The 26,130-nt window shown below is 38.5% G+C and overlaps 1 protein-coding gene across 6 annotated transcripts in view; it reads right to left on the minus strand.

The window, feature by feature from the left end:
* STPG2 (sperm tail PG-rich repeat containing 2) overlaps positions 1 to 26,130 on the minus strand; it is a 373,296-nt gene that overhangs the window by 178,866 nt on the left and 168,300 nt on the right. For all 6 annotated transcript variants that reach the window (XM_072118075.1, XM_072118057.1, XM_072118038.1 and 3 more), the window contains one exon: positions 1,510 to 1,675. In XM_072118075.1, coding sequence (XP_071974176.1) covers positions 1,510 to 1,675 — 166 coding nt within the window. The remainder of the gene's footprint in view (positions 1 to 1,509; positions 1,676 to 26,130) is intronic.

Below are 26,130 nucleotides of genomic sequence, written 5' to 3' on the forward strand. Positions count from 1 at the left end.
TACTGTGCGTTCAGAGATGCTCTTCTGCCTACCTTGGTTGTAACGGGTGGTGATTTGCGTCACTGTTGCCTTTCTATCAGCTCGAACCAGTCTGCCCATTCTCCTCTGACCTCTGGCATCAACAAGGCATTTCCGCCCACAGAACTGCCACTCACTGGATGTTTTTTCTTTTTCGGACCATTCTCTGTAAACCCTAGAAATGGTTGTGCGTGAAAATCCCAGTAGATCAGCAGTTTCTGAAATACTCAGACCAGCCCTTCTGGCACCAACAACCATGCCACGTTCAAAGGCACTCAAATCACCTTTCTTCCCCATACTGATGCTCGGTTTGAGCTGCAGGAGATTGTCTTGACCATGTCTACATGCCTAAATGCACTGAGTTGCCGCCATGTGATTGGCTGATTAGAAATTAAGTGTTAACGAGCAGTTGGACAGGTGTACCTAATAAATGGGCCGGTGAGTGTATATTTCTGTCTAAATTAGCAACTTTTCCACTCGTCTAGTAAAGTTCGCCACACAAGAATTTTCCACCCCTTAATATATCTTTAAAATACAAATGTGTATGTTTGGAAAAGTTGTAATTTTGTCGCAAATCGAGGTTAAAAGGTTGCAAATAAACGCTTGTCACAATCAGGGGTTGCAGAGGTGTTGCAACGTTTTATTTAACTCCCACAGACTCAGTTGCCTTATATATAAACCTCTAAGATAAATCAAACAAGTCCAAAACCCGGAAAAAAACAAACAAATGTCCTAACTAAAGATAAATTACCAAAAAGTACAAATGACAGTATGTGGAGGAAATACACAAGAGCACAGGTGGTCTAGGACAAGGGGATCTCTGGTTTCCCCTCAAATAACACTTCAATGAATGATGTCCAAGAAAATGACCATGACATATATTAATAATCTTATGGATAAAATTTGAAGTAAAGTGAAGAATATTTATATATGTCGTGGGCACTTTCTTGGACATCATTCATTAAAGATAAATGACCCTTAAAGACTTTTATTGCCTTCTGTGATCTGCATATGTGAAAAAATGGGGCAGTTTCTAAATTTTTATTCATGGGCGATGCATGAGTGGAAAAAACTGAGATGTGAAAACTTCCATAGAAAGAATGGTTCAGAACAGAACTCCTTGAAAATCACAGAATCACGGATGTGAAAAACAACGCACCAGTATGAAAGCTATGCTGCTTTTTTACTAAATAAATCTAATGCTAAAAGACACGTTTGCCCATAAGATCCTCAGAAATAAAAAGTATCTTGTTGGTTGCATTGGAATTGATAAGTTTCCCAGTGATGTGTGTGGTAAATATATGAAGACCAAGACTTGACACATTGCAAGGAAATACTTTTTTGGATGTTATGCATTAGGCTTTAGCATCCCTTAAAGGTCCTTCATTGTCCTTAGTTAAACTTTCTCAATTTATATAAAATCTGACTTTTATTATACTTAAAGTTTTTACATGCACAAGTACATAGAAATTTCTTGGTAAAATCTCTTACCTGGAACTTGAAAATCATTTTGCAATGTAAAATTTCTGGGAGCCACACTCAGGAAAGAAGCTTGTTTTCTTTTAGCTTGGAATGTCCTCGGTGGTCCATATCTAGCTTTGCCATGAAGATTTTCATAGGAGTCAGAAACATTATAGGAACCAGGTGGGGGTGTATCCTATAATATAAATATAACTATAAATTTATATTGTTTATATAAATAAAAAAATGTTCATTAAATGTTTACATACAGTTACAACATGGTACTATAGGGGTTAATCTGCCTCCATATATATATGTTATTTTTCTATGGGTGTTTAATTGGAAAATGAGAAAGTCAAAGGCCAGAAATCTTAAATTATGTATAACACCGTCATTGCCTGGAATCCAGAATGACATAAAACCTAATCTGGGTATTTCATTACATAGTGTCACTATTTTGACATAATTCTTAATAATCAGATAGGAAACGTTTTAGTTTTTGACCTTAATGACTGAAAATACTATATTAGCTGTCACACTCCTGCTTAATGACTAAGAGGTCACATAATAGGATGCCATTACTCACTGAGGAAGACTGAATATATAGCACACAGATAAAATTTGCTATCAATACAAAGTGAAGCAGCTTCCCAAACCTTCCAACTTGTTATCATCTCAATTACACTACATTTCTAAGATACCAGTACTGCCCTTATATCAGACTCATGGACCCTGCTGCATATTGTAGATTCAAGATAGAAATTCATTGGACGTCTCATTCCTGATTGCTAGAGTTGAGGTGAAAGGCATTTGTGATTGAGTGAAGCGCCTCTCTGTTGTGCTCAAATTGCATTTTTAAGTGCAATTCAAACCCAACGCGTGAACGCAACCTAAGGCTTCTGCACCCCCTGAAGATGTGCCATTGTCTGCAGCTGTGGTTCTCCGTAGTTAAGATTTGTACCGTGTTAGGCTACATCAGTGGTGGCGAACCGATGGCACAGGTGCCAGAGGTGGCACTCGAAACCCTTTCTGTGGGCACCCAGGCCTTCACCCCAACTCATAAATTGCCAGATAGGACTCAAGGCTTTCTCCTGTGATCCAACACAGCCCAGGACTGTACTTCTATTGTATTGGTGTCCTCAGGATGCCAATATAATTAAAACCTGATACAGCAGGGATCAAAAAGTTACTGCTTAAATTGTCATGTTGGCACTTTGCGACATATAAGTGGGTTTTGGTTGTAGCTTGGGCACTCTGTCTCCAAAAGGTTCGCCATCACTGGGGGATGTATATACGGCCAACACATATACGGGCTATACACATCCCACATAGACGGCAATGGGCGCATGGCGCCCTATGGGAGCAGTACTGCGCTGCACACGTGTGGCACCGTACTGCTCAGTACCCCATGAAAAGATAGGACATGTCCTATCTTCTCCCAGCATTTGGCACTGTGCGCCATATTCCTACGCCTTTCTTTATACTCTATGGAGAGGGGCAGGGGTGGCAGTGTGCATGTAGCCTTAGCCAAAGAAAGCACAAGAAGAGTGGAGGAATACCTTTTGAGGCTAACTGAGTATATTTGATGGTGAGCTTTTGAGAATACTAGTTCTCTTTATCAGACATGAAACAGGAAATTCACAGCATTTTATGCACAGTAGGAAGTGATCATCAAAGGATATTAAAAGAAAAAAACAGCAGAATGATATATACACATATGTATGCGGTGGCTCTTCAGCTTCCTACTATCAATCCACAGACATCTCTGACATAAATGATCTGGCCACATTTTTTGACCTGATGCCTGGGTAGGGCGTCATAGGGCATTTTGTTACCATAGCTACTATCTGCCATTAGTTAATTTCTACAGTACAGATCGAGGACAGAAGTTGAACTATTATCTTGTAATATACAATCTAGAGGTTTCATGGGGGAAAACATTGTAATAATATGAGCGAGGGGTGATTTATGTTCCTGCTACAGTTTAGTTGGGTAAGCACTTAGAACTACCAATATTACTGATATAAGTCAATTAAAAGTGAAAATAATGTTAAAAGCTACATTTAGAAGAGATAGAATACAGCAGAGCCCACACCAGTGCTTTTAGCTTAAATATAGTGACATTTCAATGATTTAAATAGGCTTTTTACCTTTATTATGGTAGCAAAGTAATTATCTCTGAGAGGATTCATAGTTCCTAGAACAGTGATGTGACATTTAGTTATAAAAGTCTTCAGTTTACACTGAATAAATAAATGCACTTCATGCCCAAGTGTAAAATAAAGGATGGAAGAAAGTTCATGTAGTTATATATACAATGCACCAGAAAGTGGCAAATCAAGAATGTGACAATTGATTAAAAAGATATTTCTTACTTTATGGAACATAGACTTGTAGTATTAATGTCATAGTAAAAATGATTACACCAATAATACCAAAAGCTGTGGAAAAGGTGAGACACTGTGCATTGTAAAGTCAATTTTATATGGATAGATATGAGAGAAGGATATAGAAAGATATCCTGGGCAGTAGAAGAAATATTGGGGGAATTAATGTGAAATTACCCCTCTACAGGTTCTATGTACTGTATATTTGCCTACATAGGACATATTGGGAAAGCCCTTCCTTGTGTCCTCTGTATTCTCATTTCTCAGCCTCTTCTTTTACCAGATCTCTGTTATTATTGGTCCATTCAAGACTGAAGCAATAGCTGTTTATAAGAATATTGTCCAAATCAACTCAATCTGGCAGCGCACAGCTATGGTTAAAAAGTGTCTTTGAGAAACTTATGGTCCATGTCAATAAAATGAACAATAAAAAAAGATTTTAAAATGTTTTCCAATCTCTGAGGAAGTCAGCTTGACACGCAATACGTGTGGGGTCTCTATCCTCTCCCAACCCACTTATACAGTATTATGCGGTGATATTATTCATTTTTGATTTATTATAATGCATGTGCTAGTAGCTATTTTTGTCTATTCAACTGCATACTTAACCCTTCCACCTTACTACTGGTACTATTAGTTGTATTATATAACTGAAAGCCCTGATATTATTGTTCTTTACATGGTTCACGTGGCATTATTCCCCTTTGAACAAGTAACTGATATTGTTTGGATAATAAAAAAAATTCCAATATATTTTCTGTATCAATTTCTCTCAGATTTCTAGATCTCTGCTTGCTGTGGACAGAAATCTGACCCTGGTCACACAGGTGCACCGCTCATTATAACACGCAGCTCTGATTACTCTCAATGATACTAATAAGCTGTGCACCTGTGTGACCATGGTCACATTTCTATCTACTGGAAGTAAACGTAGAAGCTTTCTATAGAATGACAGCAAGCAGAGATTTAGAAAACCATAAGGAATTAATGCAGAACATAAGAAAACTGTATTATTTTCATCATACAAACAATAACATTAATTTGCCAAAGTTGGAATTCCCCTTTAAGTTATCTGTTTAAACTCTACATTTCACCTTGGTTAAAAACTGGGTTTTTAATTGTTTTAAGTCTTGAGTTATTTCTTGAATAAAGTATTTTTTCCAATACACTGTACACATCTGCTTTTTTGTAAATATTGTGTTGATCTTTACAGATGAGAAATTATTAAATCTTGTCTATTATTTACAGTACTTTCACAAACTGTCATGTACCTCTTATACATGTTGGAGCTGAGAATTTCCAGGGCTCACAACTTAAGAACAGAGATCGGGGTTCTCCATGAGGTGGCTAATATTATATCTATAGGAGTGTTATGTCTGTTCAGCAGTTTTCAGAACTTCCACAAAAGCAGGTAGAGGAAGTTTTAGTAAATATGCTATGAATACTTAAAGCGAACCTGTCACTGGGAATGTTATTTTCAGCTGGTATTTTAAAATAACTTTGTCAGCATTTTGAATCATTTCAGTACTTTATATTAGTTTCATTCTCATTACTTGCCTTCCTGCCAGCAGAATGGGGTGAGTCCCAGGGGAGAAGTAGCTACAGCCTGTGTGTGCCTGTGTGAGTCTCATCTCTTCCACACTCAGGCAGCTCCCTCACCCCTCCTCACTTCCTGGCATGTGGAATGATATGGCACGGGAGGAGGGGGATGGTGTGGAGTAGAGAAAGAAAGCATGAGGAGATACAGGCTGCAGCTGCCTCCCCTCCTAGCATATCATGTTGTGTATCTATAGAGGCTACATTCATAAGATAAGATAAGATAAGATAATCCTTTATTAGTCCCACAGTGGGGAAATTCACAGCATTACAGCAGCAGAGAGGGGACAGAGAGTGAAGTACAAACTATGACAACAATAATATTAGGGATAAATGAACAAAAAGAAAAGGGGGATAAAAAGACAAAAAAGAGACAAGCAATGATCGGCAGTTTGATGTTCAGTCTGTGGATGGGACTTGCAGGGACTGGTTAGGTGGTGGGCGCAGGTTACTTCTGTTTGGGCTTTGTTTGTTGAACAGCCTGATGGCAGCGGGGAGGAATGACTTAGATAACGCTCCCTCTCACACTTGGGGTGAAGCAGTCGGTCACTGAATGTGCTCCCCAATGCCACCATAGTCTCATGCAAGGGATGGGAGCTATTCTCCAGAATAGAATAGCCTCATTGTGTGGGATTAAACAGCTCTGGAAGTGAGGATTAACCGTTTTATTTGATGTTTGAATAAAGTGCTCTAGCATACTACAGCAAGGGAGAGAGCAGGGATGGTTAACATGCACAGCTTTTTAAACAACAGGAGAAGAGAGGAGAAAGAGACATGTCTTCAATTCTGTAAACAGATTTACAATATCAACGTAGAAGTAACATTGTAACAGAGGGGCAATTAGAAATCTGTTTCTTTACAAACTAATGCCTCATACACACAAATGTAAGCTGAACTGATGTCCAGCTGGATATCGCTTCCCCATTGATGCCTACAGCACCCGGTCAGCATGACTGTGCAAGACATTCCTATATTTCACCCCGCTATGGCACAGGCCGCTTGCTTCTCTATGGAGAAGCTCCTCGCACCTCCTGTTTGCGCCCGTAGCCTGGGTTAACATACATTTGTGTGCAAGGGGTCTAAGGAGAAATTCTTATTGGAGTATATTAAAAAAATGTTCACAACACTCCACCACACAATATCAAAAATCATCTGAATTGAAGTTACGCTTTAAAAATTTTAAGCAGTCACACAAATCTTGTTATAGATTCTTAAAGGCAATGGTGGTTCTAAATCTAAGCTCTGATATAGTTTAGTTTACTTTAGCAAGTGAATGTTCTCTAGAAATGACAACTACTTTTATGAACGAGAAATGTAGCAAACAGTTGTCACTTTCGTTGTCCATGCACGCACTTCCAAGAAAAAAAGACTCTGACATTTGTGATCTATCTTATAGCAGGATGGGAGGATAAAACTATTTAGCTAAACTTATTTTTAATGAACTGCCATTTGTCACTGGTGGAAAGGTCTAAATTGCTTCTTGTTTAACTGTTTGGCTGCTTAGTTTAGGACTCATCTACATAGAGAATGTTTTTGTTTGATGCAATTGCCGCCGAAAAGCTTTCATGATGATCAATTGGGCAAATTAAAAAAGAGCTAATGAGCAGGTAAGAATATGCAAAGGGCTCTAAAAGCCTGCCATACATAGAAAGAATTTACAACGTGGCACCTGACAACACCAAATACCATATAAACTACCAGCTGCAATATCATAAAGCTAGGATTGTTCCACTTGGTTTCATTGTGATTTCTATACATAAAAATATTCATTAATGGAAGTAATGGTGCAGTCACACTTTTATTTTCCATAATGTACTGTTATTATTATTATAAAGTGAGTTTGAGGATTTAGCAGCTTGGATGGTAGTACATAGAAAAACCTATAGGTAAGGTGAAAAATAAACGAAGAAATAAATGAATCTCAGCCAACAGAGAATGATGAGCATGTGCTTCTATGTAACTTTTAGTTATACACAGAAATAATACAGCACCTATAAAAATGTATGGGCCCCTGCTGTACTTCTATATGCCTGAGACTTCAGATGAGCACCATCAGATGTATTAGTTCTTCTGTTTTGTCTTATTCAGGTTATACTGTAGTCTCTATACAATTCTGCAAGACCATACCATACTGTACCCACGATGTGGGCATTTTGTACAAACTCTGTGCACACATATTTATTGTGAAAACCTTTAGATACTGGGTGCCCCCCAAAAAAAGAGCGCCCAAACTGCAACTCACAACCCATTTATACAGCAAGAGATTCCAGCACGATCACGGGGGACGCTTGTAGAATTTCAAAGCCTTTATTTCATATTAAAATCCAGGTCACAAAACATACAGCAAACGGACGTAGACGGTCTGAAATTCTACAAGCGTCCTCCGTGATCGTGCTGGAATCTCTTGCTGTTTGGATTGCTTATGTTCGTGTTGGCTTACACGTGTACCCGTGCACCTGGAGGATTGCAATAGGAGCCAAACAGTGAGCTGGCTCTTCCTTGTGTATTTGCTCACAACCCATTTATATATCGCTATGTGCCAACAAAACAATTTAAGCACTAACCTATTGTTCCCTGCTCTTCCACAGATTTCAACACTATTGACAACCTCAGGTTAACAATATTAACATTGAAATTATCATTGTAGCCTTCCCTCCAGGGACACCCAAACAGGAAGAATTGCAGGGCCTAGACAGAAAGTCCAATAGGCCAATGATAAACCTGATTGTCCAAGCTTTCTCACACTACCTGCAGTCCCAGGCAACCCAGGATTTATTATTTTAAAACAGCACTGAGCGCAGAACATGATAGACTAACTGAGACTACAGGAGGTGTAGTCCTTTATGTTAAACTCTGTGCTGGGTTAATGGCCCACAGTTCTAAGTGCCACTTCTGACACGGGTGCTATAGGTTTGCCACAAATGTTTTGAAGGATTGACAATTAGCTTTGTAGGGAAAGGTACTGTACAGCCAATAGTTAGCATGCATCTGGCGAGGGGGTTCCTACTTCCAAATGGAACATGGATTGGCATGACTAGGATTATCTACCATGTGGTTACTTTTCCAGTGCACAAAGTACCAACTACTTCCTATATTGACACAGCTAATGATCAGGCAGAGGAGTTTGGACATAGCAGTACTGCATGTGATCACTTGGTACCCTGCCTGAAAAAATACCCAGTAAGGTACTTTCTGCTACTTATTGCAATTGGAAAACAAACTCTCGACGAAGCACGGCGAAACATGGTGTCCACCCTTGGTCTGTATATACCTGTGTATGTGTCCATTGCCCTCTGTTATTCCTCTGGGTAATGGTCAATATCAGTTTGTAAGCAAATACCTTGACTTGTTCTGTGGACTATACCTTCTATAACTCTATACAGGCTATTGTGATCTATTAATCATGTATATTTAGTTATTTGACCATAGGTGGACTTTTTCCTGTGTATGTTGTCTTTTTAAATGGCCACACCATGCTGCAGATGCATGGGCTGGTACAGTGTGCAGGCAGCACTTCCCCCCTCCTACTGTGCGCTGAAACTTCCTCTAATTCAGAGAGATCACGTAAGGCAGATGGAGAGGTGATATGCTCAGGGAGCAGACAGGGAGACTGAAACAGTCTAAAAGCTGGTGAAGCTACATAATGGAGGGGCTCTGGAAATAGCCCAAGTAGTCTTTCAGACTCATTAGCATAATTTTAAAAGTTGAGATTAGAAGGAAGGAGGCTATATATAAATATTAAAAGATTACCACAGTCACAGGACCTGGATCTATGAGTATCACCTCTGGTTTATCCATGCTTGATTTTGATGGTAGATTTCCTTTACAAGTGACAAGGTATCCAAAATCTTGCAGTATAACATACTTGCAGCCGATAACACTTCATTTTTATGTTTTAAGGGTCCCCTAGAGTAATTAGGGCAATAATGATTTCTTGTAATTAGACTTTAATTGTCAATTTTACAATCTTTCCTGGGGCAGGGATCAATAGAGTTTCATGGGTCATTTTTTTGATACTTAGATGCAGAGTAAGCAATCTACCAGCAGGCTTCATCTGTTTTGTCTTTTTCAATAAATTCCTCTATATGAGACTCAGGGTTAGATTATATACTATGTATCTAGGTAATGTGTTATCTTCATACAGCAGACATCACAGCCACAGGAGACACAATCTCAAAGTACATCAGAATTCAATCACAGCTTGCATATGTGTTTTTGGTTATCGTGCATTAAGGTTTTGTGAGACTGTGAGCTAATTTGTATTTTATATTCATTATTCATTGTAATCTTTATTAATACCTTCTCCTTTTTCTATTTTTGAGACTTCAAAAGTCTAGAAAGGCTATACATTACTGAGTCCATTTCATTCTGATGGTCTATAAATTTTAAAAATGCCTTTATTAGGGAAAAAAATGTGATTCCATGTTAGTCATTTATATTATTGCTGAATTGTCAGAATGAATAGTCAGTTCAGACATGTTCCATGTATTTTTAAAGATTAAATTAAATTATTCTTGCATTATTTAAAATTACATTTTCAGAATTCCAGCACTGAAAGAGGTCTTTATTCTTTTATGTATGTATCTTCTGTGTATTTTAATTATAACTTATATTGGATAGCTTTTAGTAGGATTTTTAAATACAAATAGTAACTAATATGTTCAGTATAAAATAAAGTTATGTTCAACTACCTTCAAATATGTTTTCTACACATCTTTTGACTTTAAGCAAATATGTTATATATGGAGTACAGTACACTAGTTCCAATATCGTTATGGTTTAAAGAACTTTATATGCTTTTCTCACGTAAAGCATAACTGATCTTTCAACAAAATTTTAGAAATCAATAGTCTATATGATTATAGTAAACTTTGTAACATACTTTATCAAATAAATATGTGCTTCTATTCCCACTTATACTCTCTCCACGCTTCTGTTCACCAGCCTCTGTTAGTATACATCTGCTTTAGCAGACACGCGACTGTGGACGCCGCATCACCGCAAGACACTTGATAATAATAATCATAATAATCTGTTATATACATCATTAGAGGTGTTGTCTGGAGGTATAAAAACATGGCATAGAAACATTTTTCAAAAACAGCACAACACCTTAACATGGTTTGTATTGGTATTGCAGCTCAGTTGTATAGAGATGAATAGAGCATACTGGAAATACTATGAAGCATAAAGCACTATGAATGGTGCGCGGGTGGGAGGCGTGGTGTTGTTTTTGGAAAAAAGTAGCCATATATTTCAACCTCCATACAACCCCTTTAAGTAAAGCAGCTCCTCTTTGTCTTGTTTCAGCTCTTTCTCCTGCAGTGAGAAGTTTATCTGAAAGCCTTCTTAGAGCTCCCCCTCTGACTGATAAGAATAACAATTAACTCCTTCCATACCGAGGGCATAAGTTAAGTTGCCTGCATTTATTTAGACTAGAGACTGTATGTAAAGAGATAAGTCATTAGAAATATTATTGGTTCTGTTTTGAACTGCCATTAGGGGAGTATGAAAAGGTAGAACTTATTTACTGAAACTGCTTCACAGGAGCGCTCTCTGTGGGCACCCAGGTCATTGCCGTAGCACAGTTCATACTCGTCCTGATGTTGCTTTCAGTGCAATTGTAAAGCGACGCTTCCTTGGATGCTTGGGACTGCAGAAATAGTGAGAAGGTGCTGACAGGGCCTATTAATATTTGGAGGTCCGTCTGCTGACCCCTTGAGTCTTCCTGTACAGAGGGACCCTAGAGAGAAGCAACAGTGTTAGCTCTTTTGTTTCAACTTTGTTGGTGTCCTCAAGGGCGATACGATCGAAAGTTGAACAAGGAACAATAAGTTACTGCTTAAAATCCTATGTTGCCACTTTGCAAAAAAATTTGTGGGATTTGGATTGCAGTTTTGGCACTCGGTACTTAAACAGTTCGCCATCACTGGTATAAAGAATCATTGCATAGTGGGTAGAAAAAAGGAAAATTGGTGTACATGTAGGTAAAACCTGTCATCATTGCACAGAGATTCTCACTTACATAAATATAAAATAATAGATCTCTAGGAAACATGGAAGGTTAGCATAGAAAAAAGCCTGGAGAAGTTCTTTAAAAAAGAATGAAGATGATCTAATGATAACATTGAAATGTTAATGATTGTAGATTTTAATGTAGAAAATCTTCAACTAAGGATAATAATGCATATAAGAATTGGGGTGTACAAGGGCGTAACTACAGTGGTAGCAGCCATAGCAATTGCTATAGGGCCCACAGTGTCATCCAACCTAACACTAAAGAAAAGAGGATGTGTTGATTCTGTGGAGTGGCCATATTTGTGGACCCTCTTGCCCAGGCTGGGTATTGGCCCTCACTTTACAGCATTAGTTAGATTACTGTATAATGACCCTAAAGCTAGGGTAAGGACCAATCTTGATATCTCACCCACTCTCCCTATGGCTAGGGGGACTAGACAGGGTTGCCCACTATCTCCCCTCTTCTTCGCACTTGCCATTGACCCCCTTTGCTGTGGCAATTTGTCACTCCGATGGCCTTAAAGGCATTACTAGAGGTACTATTATTGAAAAGGTATCCCTATGTGGTGATGATACAGTGGTACACCTTGGGGATGTGAGCTCCTCTCTGGAATCCCTTCTGTCCCTGATAGAATGCTATGGGGGGTTCTCGGGTCTCCGAGTTAACTGGGACAAATCGGCCCTCTTTCCCTTATCAGAGGAAGGGGTACACTCCCTCCCCGTCCCGGTCCAGGTAGTGTACACTTTTAAATATCTAGGAGTCCAGGTATCACGTAAGGTTCAGGTATACACGGAGTTAAACATTGAACCCCTGATAACTGAAAACGAATCTCGCTTAAAAGCCTGGTCCACTCTCCCCTTGTCCCTGTGTGCGTGTGTGACTGATTGTCTATGTGTCAATAGTTATTTTTGACTTAAAAAGACGTCTGGCTACATTATCCTGCTATCATTTACTGTGTGATATCCCTTAGTTAATTTCAGGCTGTAGTAAGACCTTGATTGTTACCACTGGATGTTATTTAATAATCCTGCATTGTGGTGAAGAAAATTGGTTTTGTTTATTGTAATTGTTTGAAATTTCAAAAATTGCAAAAATAAATACTTAAAAAAAGAATAGATGATGTGCACCATTATATAAATATTTTGCTTCATATTGTACATTATAATATGTATATAACATACATGTGATGTATGTGTGCTGTGTGTATATATGTTGTGTATGGCACTATATGTGGGTGTATATGTGATGTGTATATGCTCTATATGTTGTAAGTATACATGTGTGTATGAGTGAAGAACTGTATGTTTATGTACATAAATATATGTGTATATATATATGAGTATAATATGCACATTTTAAAGTGGGAAGGGGCCCCATTCTGAAGTCTGCTATGGGGTCCTGTCTTTCCTAGTTACGCCCCTAATTACAATGGAAACAGTCTAATATCCCACAAACAGTTAAACAAACAACATCTATTTAGCAGAATAAGTATGTGTCAGAATTAACAAGCTTCTTCTTTACCTTGTCATAGTACATCAGGGAATGCAGCAAAAGCTTTGAAATAGTTGTAGAAACTAAGCTGTGATTGAAATGTTTAATTTATCAGGAACTCTGGGGAAGAGTCATTTCTGTGCATCATTCTCCAGTTGCTATTCAGGCTTATGACAAACAGATAAGGGTGTAATATCCAGCACTGTGGATTCATTAACCCTAGGGAGGCTTTCTTCTTGCACACATCACCCCAAGAAAATCCCTTTAACTCATTCACATGTTGATAAGAGCAGAAGGCATATGGTATTCCTAACTGTGCATGGGACCATCTATTCAGATTAATACCCTGTCACAAATCAAGTCATTGTTTTGTGCCCCAAATGGCTCGTGCAAACCAAACTGTGTCACCGGTAATGAATAAGAAATAAACTTGCCAAACTGCTGCTTGTCCCTTGATATTGGTAACAAGTACATGAATTGAGTGCACCTTTTAGAGGTGCCTAGAATAGCAATGAAGGAGTCTGTCATTTTTGTCACATATGAAGGATGTTAAGCAGTTAATACCAGGCTATTAGTCACCATTTTAATAACTCCCACTATGAAGCATTAGGAGATAGTAGCGAAATCCAATACTGCCTGCCACAACACCATGCTGATTTTCATTAAATTTGTTCAAAGGGGACCCAGCATGGAATTATTAAACTACTTTCATAGGCAGATGACTAAAGAGGCTTGTCTATTTATAGAGATCACACTCAATCTTTATTTTCATACACACATGGGCGGCTGCCAGCTTTCAAAATCCGACGACACTTCCCCAATTTCCAAGCGCCGATAAACATAAAACATAGACTGTAACAAAATGCCTAGTGCGCAGAAATAAAAGGGGGGATCATATATATATATTTTTTTTTATCAAAGACTACTTTTTCTTTTTAAAAGGCTTTGATGTGCTGATCCTGAATTTGTATTAGCACCAGGCGATTGTGGCATATCACATTATTATTATTTTTTCCTTCTGCTTGATCACTGAAAAGTCATAAAACGAATGTTTAATTAATAATATTTAAAGAAAGAAAAGTGAATAGAAGCTAGGACTTGCCTGTGGCTACACAGCAGTGTTAGACAAGAATGATGCCAGAGTGCTGCAAAATTAAAATTGTCATTTTCTTTATTGAAGTACAATGTAATTGATTGGAAGAATAAATATTAATTATGCTGTTTAATCCACAATAAATTTAAAAAATGAGGCACTGCCTTTATAGATTCTGGAGCTTGGTACTAATCTCTAGGATATATCACAATATAATAACACATGGATGCTTTTTTAGCTATATTGGGGTATATTTATTATATGCCGACGCATGATACATGATACATACGCCGACACATGAGGCTTCAGCCTTTGATGTATCAGGCAGGCTGGCAAAGAAACAAACACGCCCGGCAACTTTTGACATTTGAAAAGTGATCGGCAACAGCTAGTGCGCTGAGCCGGGGACTGTAACGCCCCGCCCTCTGCTCGTCTGGCCGCGCCCCCTCCCTTCTGGCGTGAAGGTGGCGGATTGGGGCAAGTAATCGCAAGTACTAAGATAGGGCCTAATTTTAGTTCATGGGAAAACCCCCTTTAAGGAATGAATTTTTTTTTTAATTTACTTTTCCCAGTAAACATTGGGGCACATATACTAAGGCGTTGGTTTTCCATCATACTTTGCATGTTCTTTTAGGTGCACAGGTATTTAAGAAGTGCCTGTACCACAATTTTACACTACCCTTTTTTGGTGCAGCTGCAATAGTCTACATCAGTGCAGGATATCATAAGTGATAAATCATAACACCACCAACAGGAATAGACATCCAACTGTGTACAGCCCTATTTTGGAATTTTTCCAACAGCCTAAAACTGGCGTGACTGACATGACTATGAGAAGGATAACACCAACCTGTAACAACTGTTTGTTGATAAATGTATACATTTTTACAAGGAATAACAGAGGAATAAAAGAACACCATTATTAAGATGCCCCACCAAAAAGACATCTCAAAAGTAGTGAAGTATCTTCTTCATAAGAAACCTACATCATGAACCACAGCCAGTCTACAATAGCATTAACTGTAGATGCAAAATCTCAAGTGAATGAAAAATATATGTACAGTATATACTCCAGTATAAGCATAATTTTTCAGGGGGGTTTTGTGCTGAAAACCCCTAGCTTCGCTTATACTCAAGTCTATAAAAAAAATAACACTGTACTCACCTTTTCAACATCCCCCATAGGTTCTCTTCTGTGTCCGATACTCCGGTGCCACCTGTGCAGGCTGTATACTACAGGGGCTGGCAGGCTATATACTACAGGGGCTGGCTGGCTATACACTACAGGGGTTGGCTGGCTATATACTACTTGGCCTGGCTGGCCATATACTGGGAGGCTGTGATCAATGCATTTCCCACCCTCGGCTTATACTCGAGTCAATAGGTTTTCCCCGTTTCTTCTGTTAAAATTAGGTACCTCGGCTTATACTCGGGTCGGCTAATATTCAAGTGTATACATATATAAAAAATGGACATAAAATTTGAAATACTCATCCCAAAGTGTTTGGGGCTGCTCAACCCTAATCATGAGTCATATATCCATTACTGCTAAATAAACTAATATTAAAATGCAATGCAACATTACATTTATGGTTAATTGGCCTCAACACGTTCCTAATAATTTTGGATTCAAATTTATTTTACTAATAAAAATAGTGTTAGAATAATCTACTTAATACGTGACCCATATTGTTTCTTGTAAAATCAATGACAAATTTATAGAAGTCGTTGTTTGATCACTGGAGCTGATGTTTACACCACCTGGCAAAATGAAATGGCACAATGAGCAAGGTAAATTGCCCCATTTGCAGATACGTTCTTTTCATAGCTTCAAATGTAATACTGCATTGGGCAACTAATGGCTGTAGGAAGCACTACCTAAATCATTTGCAGAAGCAAACGTGACACACAGCCTATATGAGCGTGCCATGAAGCCTTTGTCTGCCAGCTGGAACACAGAGTCAGCTGCATTCAAATGCCTCAAATAAGAAGCTTGTAATTTCACTATACAAAAGGCAAAAAGGCAAGTGGACAAAGTAACCTAAAATTGATGTTAGTCTCTTTGTATGCTCCCTAATATATGACATGCAATAGAAAAGGAAAATGGATTATGAAATATTCTTCAATGGGCAGGAAAATATGTGGGTATAATTTAAGGAGTATCTGCTTTTACAATTTCCCTAATTCACAGGCAGGAAAATATATGGTGCATTTACAAGATTGATGTTTTAGTACACAGTTTTTGCAAAACACCTCCAAAGCTCTTCATGATAGTCAGGTAAGTATAGCAGATATTCCCCGACCCACAAGCCAATTATTCACTTGATATTAACCATCACATATCTGGATAGGCATTGTAATGTTTGTCATGTTTAGTGAGGTATTAGGAGCGATTTTCACCACTACAACTTACACTTGGGCTATACATCAAATGAGGTATGAATTGTATAATATAAATCTTTTACTGCAATGTAGATGTGATAAAAATGCTGTTATGAATTCAAGTTCCTGAAAAAAAGGCTAGTAAATAAAAATAAAGTACAATAGTACATTTTTTTGTGTCTTAGCTTGGGTTTCTCATGCTGTTGAGTAGCAGTAAACCACTTTGCAGAGACTAGAAGTGTACTTCCAGCTCCATTCTCCTTGCTGGTTCTGGCAGCGGAGGCAGCTGGAATCATGGGACCTTAGTGTTAGATACCCACAAACTGACATTATTGACCTTAGCTACGGAGAGGTTATCTATAGAAAAGCACACCTTAAAGAGGACCTGTCACCCAGAAATTTGGCACTTGGAGCTGCTTACTAAAGTAAGTAAAGCGAGCCCCCTCATGAATACACCGAACCACTTTGAGAGCGGTTCGGCATTTACATTGTACTCCTCTGCAGTGTTAGATAGCGTTTGTTTTAGCACTAGGAGCTGTTACTTTAGTAAGCGTGCCAAATTTCTTGGTGACAGGTCCTCTTTAGCTGACTGATGGTGCTAAAGTGCTCTGTGTGGAGTAACCAGAGCCCCTCTGTGCTCAAGCATCATGCGCCCCCCCCCTTCCTGCTGCATCCTCCGGCCTCCGTCTCCACACCAGCTGACTTCATCATATAGCACCATTAAGCATTTTAGCCTCTACAAAGCAATGGTGGTGTTTTGTAAAGGTTAAATTAAAGAGAACCCGTCATGCAAAATAACCCCCTAATCTAAATATATCTTCATAAACTGCCATTAGAAAGCATTGCCTCTATCCCTTCATTGGCCCTCTACATGCCTGTAAACTTAAGCAATGAGGTCCTAAAGCTGTATGCAAATGACCTGTGAGATGTCCAATGAGTTATTATCATATTCAAGTTGTCCAGCTTATTCATGAGTGGGAGGTACAGCCACACCCATAGTGCTTGACTGACAGCCTGTATAATGATGTAATGGCTCCTCCGTGTGCTTGCTGGTGGCCACGCCTCTGGCAGCCTGTGTGTGTATAGGCGAGATACAACAGCTCCAGGCAGCCAATTTATAGCGGAACATGTCAGGCACTTGCATAGCTGATGTCTGTGTCTCACACATGTGTATTAGGAGGGAGAGCATGTCAGCAGATAAAGCACAGACACTAGCAATGCTTTACTATACATGAGCAGGGGGAGGAAAGGGGAGGGGTAACAGGGGTGACATTACTGCCTCTTACCATGTGACCAGTCTCATTTACATAATAAAGAACAGATAATTTTATAATGATTAATGCATGAAATAACTAGATAAAGGCTGGGATGGAATCCTTGTGAGCTGCTCCAACAGGTAGAGGTGACAGGACAAGTGACAAAGACCTGATGACAGGTGTCCTTTAAGTAGTAGATTTCCTTAAAAAGGAACATTTGGCAAGTAATGTTTAATTTACTGAGAGGCAAATAAGTATAACAAGCCCCAATAACAAATTAAAGAATAATATGATAATCAACCAACTCTCAAGTAAATTTTTTCTGGGGTGAAAAGACTGTGACGTTACAGTGAACGGTAGAACATAAATGTTAAATCCTTAAAAATATCATTGAGATATTGGCAATAACACGTGCACACAGGGCATCAGGCCATTGGCATCATAAGGATTAGAGCAAAGTACATGACAGTAGCAAATTCATATCAGAAATTGCTGGAGATAGTAAAAGGTATACAGTAGCACTTGAAAAAAATGCCTAAAGCTCCAGTACCACCTGGACAATAGAACGATACTCAATAAAAGGAATGCTCCAAATCAATCCAACATCATGCATCAGCAAATTTCTAAATCAATGGGTTAAGGTAAATGAAGAAGGACACATCTAAATATAAAGTACATAGTTGCAAGACTGCAGATTTTACAATTGACTGAAGAAAGCAATGGAAACATGATAAGATGGGCTAAAGAGGACCTGTCACCCTTAAAAAAACACTCTACCAGCTAATAGCAGTGTTAACAGCTAGCTTTATCAGAATCTTCCAATAAAGCTGGCAAACATTACACTGCCATAGCCTCATAACGCCGGACCAAGCTTACATGAGGCTTACGCCGGTCCGGCGTATTCATGAGGCTATGGCAGTGCAGGACTTCTAGTTTAACACTGCTATTACTGGGGTAGCAATAGGAGCTTCTTACTAAAGTAAGCAGCTCCTAGGGTGTTTTTTAGGGTGACAGGTCCTCTTTAAGGAAGAGCCCTGAGCAAAAAATGGTAGGATTCCATGCCAAAATGGTGCTGCCTAGCTTAACTGTCTATACTCATTGCCAGATTAGATTATCTAAACTTATTTCCAGTAAGGACTCTTTCTAATTAAGAAAGTGAAACTTGACTGTCTGCGATGGTTAACTTTTAATGAATTGGGACCACTGTGGCTATCATAAGTCATGTATGTTAATTAGTATACAGGGCAATTACTGGCAGCTGACTGCTGGGCTGAAATTAATTACTGGGACGCAATTTATGATTGTCTAGACTGTATCCATATAGAAGCATAAGTTGCGAATAAAAATAAATTGTCTTTCTGAACAGCAAGACATGTGGTACCCAAGCAGCTGGAAGCTGGAGGCTCTTGCCAACTTGTTTTAGCTACAAATTCTGCACTAGATCTTTTGCATTGGAAGCAGCATGTGTTTCACTATGGATCCAGATGACTGTTGCTCTGCATTATGTTAATCTGTTGGCATTTAGTGTATATCACAGACACGCTTTGTTTTATGTCCCTCGCAGACGGGGATTAGGGAGCACTGTGAAAGTTTTCTTTCAATTTCCAAATCAAATGCTGTAAAATAAGCTAGAAGCGCAGTTCAGAAGTTGTCTCTATTATAAAACAAGTACACAAACAAGTGTATTGTATGTCCACAAACTAGCTTGTATTTGATTCAATATGGGCTTTATGGCTCTAGTAGATATTGACCCCTTAGTAACTGACCTATTTTGGACCTTAATGACCAAGCAGGTGCCAGGTGTTTGTCTTAGCTACAATAGGAGTGAGGGCCCTGCTCACAGGAGCTTACAGTCTATGAGGATGAGGGGGTTGACACAAGAAGTTGTATAATGGTCCAGCCATTCTTTATAAGGGAACAATATCAATTCAATTAATACATAATTTAATAAATAAAAATTCTACTGCTTGAACCAGCCATCAGCCACAATCTTATTTACAGGGCCCAAGGTGAAAAAGACTGCAGATTCAGAGAAACCTGGAACTTGGTATTTATTTGCTTTTTGCTGGATAGCAGATGGGTGGAGGACATAGAATGGATTAGTAAAGGGAGAGTTGATGTTTCATGCAGTTAGTGATTGTGATAAGCTTGCCTAAAGAAATGGGTTTTAAGAGCACATTTAAAGCTTTGGAGGTTGGGTATTAGTCTGAGAATCCGGAGAAGGGCATTCCAGAGAATTGGAGCAACTCTGGAGAAGTCCTGGAGACGTGCATGGGAGGTTCGAATGAAGGTAGAGATTAATCTAAAATCACTGGCAGATCGAAGAGCACGGGAAGGGCGATAGACTAAGATGAGAGAAGAGAGATAGGGAGGTGCAGCATTATTCAGAGCTCTGTGGATGAGGGTTATTATTTTAAAGTGAAAACGGAAGAAGACAGGTAGCCAGTGCAGTGAGTGGCACAAACTGGAGGCCTCTGTGTAGCGTTTGGTCTGAAAGACAAGCCTGGCTGCTGCATTAAGAATAGATTGTAGAGGAGAGAGTTTAGCGAGTGGAAGACTGTTTAGTAGGGAGTTGCAGTAGTCTAGTCGAGAGTGAAAAAGTGCAACAATTATCATTTTAGAAGTTTCAATTGTCAGAAATGGTCTGCCAAACAAACAAAAAATCATTGTTTTTCCATTTCTGATTCCATAACTTTTTTTGTCAACAGAACTGTGTGACAGCTTCTTTCTCTGCAGGAAGACCTGTAGTTTTCACTGGGTCACAGCTTTTGCAGTTCTGGATAAATGTTACAGATATATGCACTTTACATTCAAGCGGTTTTGAGGAAAATTATCTTTTATTTTTTATTAAACCAGCCTTTTATGAAACATTTTTGCATAGTTTTTATATACTATTTTACCAGTTTTAACATGTAAAATTTATGCATTATGCTTTCTCTATAGAGCAGCGCTCGGCAATTTCTGTCAGCTCTATAGAGATGAATGGAGCAGGACGAATATGCTGGTCGTCTGCTCCATTCATCTCTGGGAGCGACGTGGGGTCCACCAGAGGTACCGTGGAACCTGTCAGACCCCGCATTCTCGTGATCTGTGGAGGTCTCATCACTGAGACCCCCACCGATCAGCAATTTAGGCCCTATCCTGTGGTTAGGGCCTAACTTGATTGGTGGGAAAAACCCCTTAAATGGAAGTTGGGCACCCAATTCTTACGATTATTGGAGATCCCAGCAGTGAAAACCCCAGCAATCAGACACTTATCCCTTATCCTGTAGCAGGGAAATATCAGTATTTTGTGGTACAACATCTTCCATGTTATAGATGACCAGTGGGGGTGTTACCTAGAGACATTTCTTACGTATTTTAATAAGTATTTTGTCATCCCTGTAATGTATTTCATATCTTCTATCTATCTACTTTTTCACTGTTAGTACAGAGTTAGATCACTTTTCATAGAGTAACATTATATACAATGTTTTGTATAGCTCTTTATTTTCTAAATGCATTGAAATATTTAATATGTAGTTTTTACTACATATTGAGGAATTACATATTCTATTTTTTTTTTGTATTCACAGATCAGGTGGTGATGAATATTACAAAAGTATATACAATATAAAACATAATTACAACTATCCTTTAATGTGCGACAATAACTATCTGATGTTACCACTTGTTCAGCCAAAAAAATCTTGGCTCATTCAATGTGGTGCAAGAATAAATAGGGCTTGACTTGCAGACACTTCACTTAGATCCCTTAACAAATTAAACATTTCATTAAAAATAAAAGCAGTCAGACCCTGTGATTAGAATAACTGGATAAGTTTGGTTATTTATACTCTTGTTTGGCTCTAATAAACTTTAACAAATTCTGACGGCCGCTTTTCTCAAGAGAGACAATTGCAGTAACAGTCTGGCAAAACAATGATGCGAGCGGGACAGCGCCAAAGGAAAGGACTCTCATCTGTTGCTTTTCATAACTGCATGATCAATGACACAATTACATTTATCATAAAAGAACATTAATTACACAATAAACTTCCACTCACACATTTGTTTATGTCTGCTGATACAATATTTAATTACTCCTACACAGTACAATAGGTGCATTCCATTATTGTTCTTGTCTGCAGTGTTATCGCATACCATTACAGCACTCAAAAAGTTTTTGCAACAAAAAATTTAACTTTATACAAAGAACTAAAGATGCACTCAAACTTCTATATATTTATAGGTAAATTTATATCCAGTAGCATAAAAAATAGCCACAGAACCTTATGTTGAGATTTAGCTGAAGCTCTACTCTATCAGTACCATCAACGGCATGTTCTCCAGAGAATGGAAAGTTCTAATTAATATCTTGCATTATATGCCAGTTCTAAGCCTTACAGAGTGCTGAAAGCCTTTACATTTGCCATTTCTGCATTATCAAAGTTTTTCATGTTGTGGAAACACAGCATTAACTAATTTACTTTACCTCTGAAGATCTATAATGGATCAGGGCCTAATGAAGGTTATGCATGATATCATATATGTTGTCCATGCTTTAATTCTGAGGAAGGTACTAACCTGTTATCCTGAAAATAAGACAACCCCAAAAATATGACCTAGTGCAATTTTTTCCAAGCTTAGATATAAAAGGCCTCAACTGAAAATAAGACCTAGCGGCAGTCTTTGCTACATCTCCCCCCACACCATACGCTATCATTAGTATCATTTAGATACTGCAAAAGGACATGACATGACATGAGTGTAGCATTATGAGCAGCTATCCAAACAAGAAGGGGTAATTAAAGGAAAGTGCTATTGCTAAACATGAGAGATTGGGGCAAATGATTCAAATAGAAATGGAGTCACAAAAAATTCAGCATGAAATTCAGAATTCATAGAGTTATAAGGATGTTAAAGAAGTTTTTGAGGATTAGGATTGCAGGACTACAGGATATTAATAAATGTTGATTTTTTTTGTGAATTATTGGTCATGGAAAAATAAGAATCCCCTGAAAATAAGACCTAGTGCCTCTTAGGAGCAACAATTAATGTAAGACACTGGGGCACATTTACTAAAAACAGTGCAAACTGCACTGAATGAATCTGGCGCTCCCTGCACTGCCCTACAGAGTGCACCACTTTTTTTTGGATACAATTCAGTCGGACTTTGCATGTTACATCTGATGCACGGACCGACTGAGCATCGGAACGCCCCCTAATTTGTGTTGCATGATGCCTAGTGCACATAAATGTCCCTTGTGACACAAATCTGGTGTGGGCACTTCTTAAATACCTGTGCAAGCAGTTTGCACTAAAAAAAATGACAGAAGTCTGACTGGTGCACTGCCCTTAGCAAATGTGCCCTACTGTCTTATTTTCGTGGAAATAGTGTAGCTGTATTATACAGATGCCACCCACAGGAAGACTTCAGGATCATAGATAAAAAAATATCCCAGATGATTACCCTCTCAGCTGGCATGATCTATAGGCATCAAACAGAGGGAAGGACTCCAATTGAACCCCGATCATCCAACATAAAAAGCAGATTATGGGCTTCTAATTGTTTGCCATAAAACAATTACCGGTAGGTCCTCATAAGGCTTCCTGTGCCTATTATGATAATATTCCTATGCAACGCTTCCTTAATTATATGTAACCTACAGGATTGACAATAAAAATTTGGGTTCCTCAGTAGAGAAAAAAACTCAGAATGTGCGGCCATAAATTTGAGTTAATCAAAAATAAAAACTCATGACAGAATTTATGGGCATATATTTTATTTTGTAATCTCTCCTCCCAAACATAATAAAAACAAACCAACAAATAGAATATACAGCAAAACTCTAGAATTACAAATGCAACTCATACTAGAAAAAAAAGTCTCTTATTCAGCTAATGTATGCTATGGCAAAATTAATTAAAATTAACTGATGTTGATATACAGTGGGTATGGAAAGTATTCAGACCCCTTTCAACTTTTTCTAAACATCACATGGGCATAAATATTCAGACCCTTTGCTGTGACTCTCATATTTAACTCACGCTGTCCATTTTCTTCTGATTCTCCTTAAGATGGTTCTACTTCTTCATTGGAGTCTAGATATGTTTTATTAAACTGATTGACCTTGATCAGAAAAGGCACACACTTGTCTATACAAGTCCTCACAGCTCACAGTGCATGTCAGAGCACATGAAAATCATAAGGTTGGAGGAACCCAAGGAGTTCACAGACAGAATTGTGGCAAGTCACAGATCTGGTCAAGGTTACAAAAACAATTTCTGCAGCACTCAAGGTTCCTAAGAGCACAGTGGCCTCCATAATCCTTATGGTTTGTGATTACCACAACTCTTCCTCGACCTGGCCGCCCAGCCTATTTAAGCAATTGTGGGAGAAGAGCTTTGGTAAAAGAGGTAAAGAAGAACTCCAAGATCACTTTGGCTGAGCTCCAGTAGGAAGATGGGAGATCACTGTAGCCCTCCACCAGTTGGGGCTTTATGGAAAAGGGTGTAAGACATATGAAAGCCTGCATACAGTTTGCAAAAAAAAAACACATAAAGGAATCTGAGACTATGTGAAATAGGATTCTCTGGTCTTATGAGACAATGATTTAACTTTTTGGTGTTAAATAGTATGTGTGGAGAAAGCCAGGCACTGCTCATCACCTGCCAAATACTATCCCAACAGTGAAACATGGTGGTGGCAGCATCATGCTATGGGTGTCTTTTTCAGCTGCAGGAACAGGACAATTGGTTGCAATCAAAGGAAAGATGAATGCGGCCAACTACAGAGATGTCCTGGATGAAAATACTTCCAGAATGCCCTGGATCTTAGACTGGGCCGAAGGTTCACCTTCCAACAAGACAATGACCCTAAACACACAGCTAAATAAAAAAGCAGTAGCTTCAAAACAACTCTGTGGCCATTCTAGACTGGCCCAGCCAGAGCCCTGACCTAAACCCAATTGGATTGAAATTGGCTGTTTATTAAAATTCACCATCCAACCCAAGAGAACTGGAGACGATCTGCAAGGAAGAATGACAGAGGATCCCCAAATCCAGGTGTGAAAAACTTGTTCCATCATTCCCAAGATGACTCATGGCTGCACTAGCTCAAAAGGTGCTTTTACTCAGTACTGAGCAAAGGGGATGAATAGTTATAACCAAGCATTTTTTGACCACAAGTTTTTCTTGTTAAATAAATTAACAAAACTACATAACTACATTTCAGCTTTTTTCTGTTAAGATGGGGTGCAGATTGTACATTAATAAAGCAAAAAAAGAAGGTGTCAGAATATTATCCATTCCTACTGTATCTGCATAGCACGGATTTCTTGCATGGAAGGCTTTCAAAAAGTTGCTACTTTAAAAAGAATGCCTCAATCTGCCACATTACATTAACCTGGCAAAAGTTTGAAAAACCAAAAATATATGCATGGTCTCCATGAGACAAACTGGATTGGTCTGGAAAATAGAACCTTCAGAATGTACAAATGAGGTAGTTTTTATGGAATAAATTATTATCAAATGGAACAAAAAAACAAAATGTTGACTAATCTATGAATGACACTTCAACTAATACATGTATTGCACATGACCCACAGCTTTAGCTGTCACTCCAGGACAAAGTTTGTCAAACAGGACTTGAAGAAGTCCAGAATGTGTCTTGCTCAACACTATATTAAAGTAACACATCCTTGGATGCCTGGGCCTACAAAAAGAGTGCAAAGTTGTGAACTTCTCCTTCTTCATTTCACTGTAGGAATGAAAGCTGTGGAAGAGCAGACAGCAATATATTAATGCTTGAACTGCCATCTCGGCGATTTGCAATAAATATGTTGGTTCTGGTTGTGGTTTTGGCACTTGGCCTTCAAAGGGTTCACATGACTGCCCTATACTGTACTTTAAAGCACAATGATATATACTATAGTTCTTCATTGCGGTTTAAAAGGATATTCCACAGAAAATGTGATAAATGTCATATCCACTACTGGCACTTATACTTATGCTGAATATGTTGGTCTACTGACATTTGTTGCACAGTCTCAACGAAGGTTGTGCATGCACTTCTTTGAATCCATTCTACAGGAGATCAAAAATTATTTGAGCCATGGACACATCACAATTACCTGAGATTGGAAAAACACTTTAAATATTAGAGAAGTCACTAGAAAATATGATATATTCATCATTAATTATAACTTATTTGAAACATTTCTCTTGGACAAACTATAAAAAATATTTAAGGACTATAATGGCTAAACTTCATGGAAACAGGTGCCTCAAACTAATAATTCTCAATAAATATACATATTGAAAATTTCATATGGACAGAATATTTTTCTTGACTGACAGATGAATGAAAACTGAGCAGAGACATTTGAGTATATCCCAAATCCTGGAGATTCATAACATGTGGCAGAGCAGATAAAGACCTTGGAC

Source organism: Engystomops pustulosus, chromosome 1 (genome assembly GCF_040894005.1).
Source record: "Engystomops pustulosus chromosome 1, aEngPut4.maternal, whole genome shotgun sequence".
NCBI classification, from domain to species: domain Eukaryota; kingdom Metazoa; phylum Chordata; class Amphibia; order Anura; family Leptodactylidae; genus Engystomops; species Engystomops pustulosus.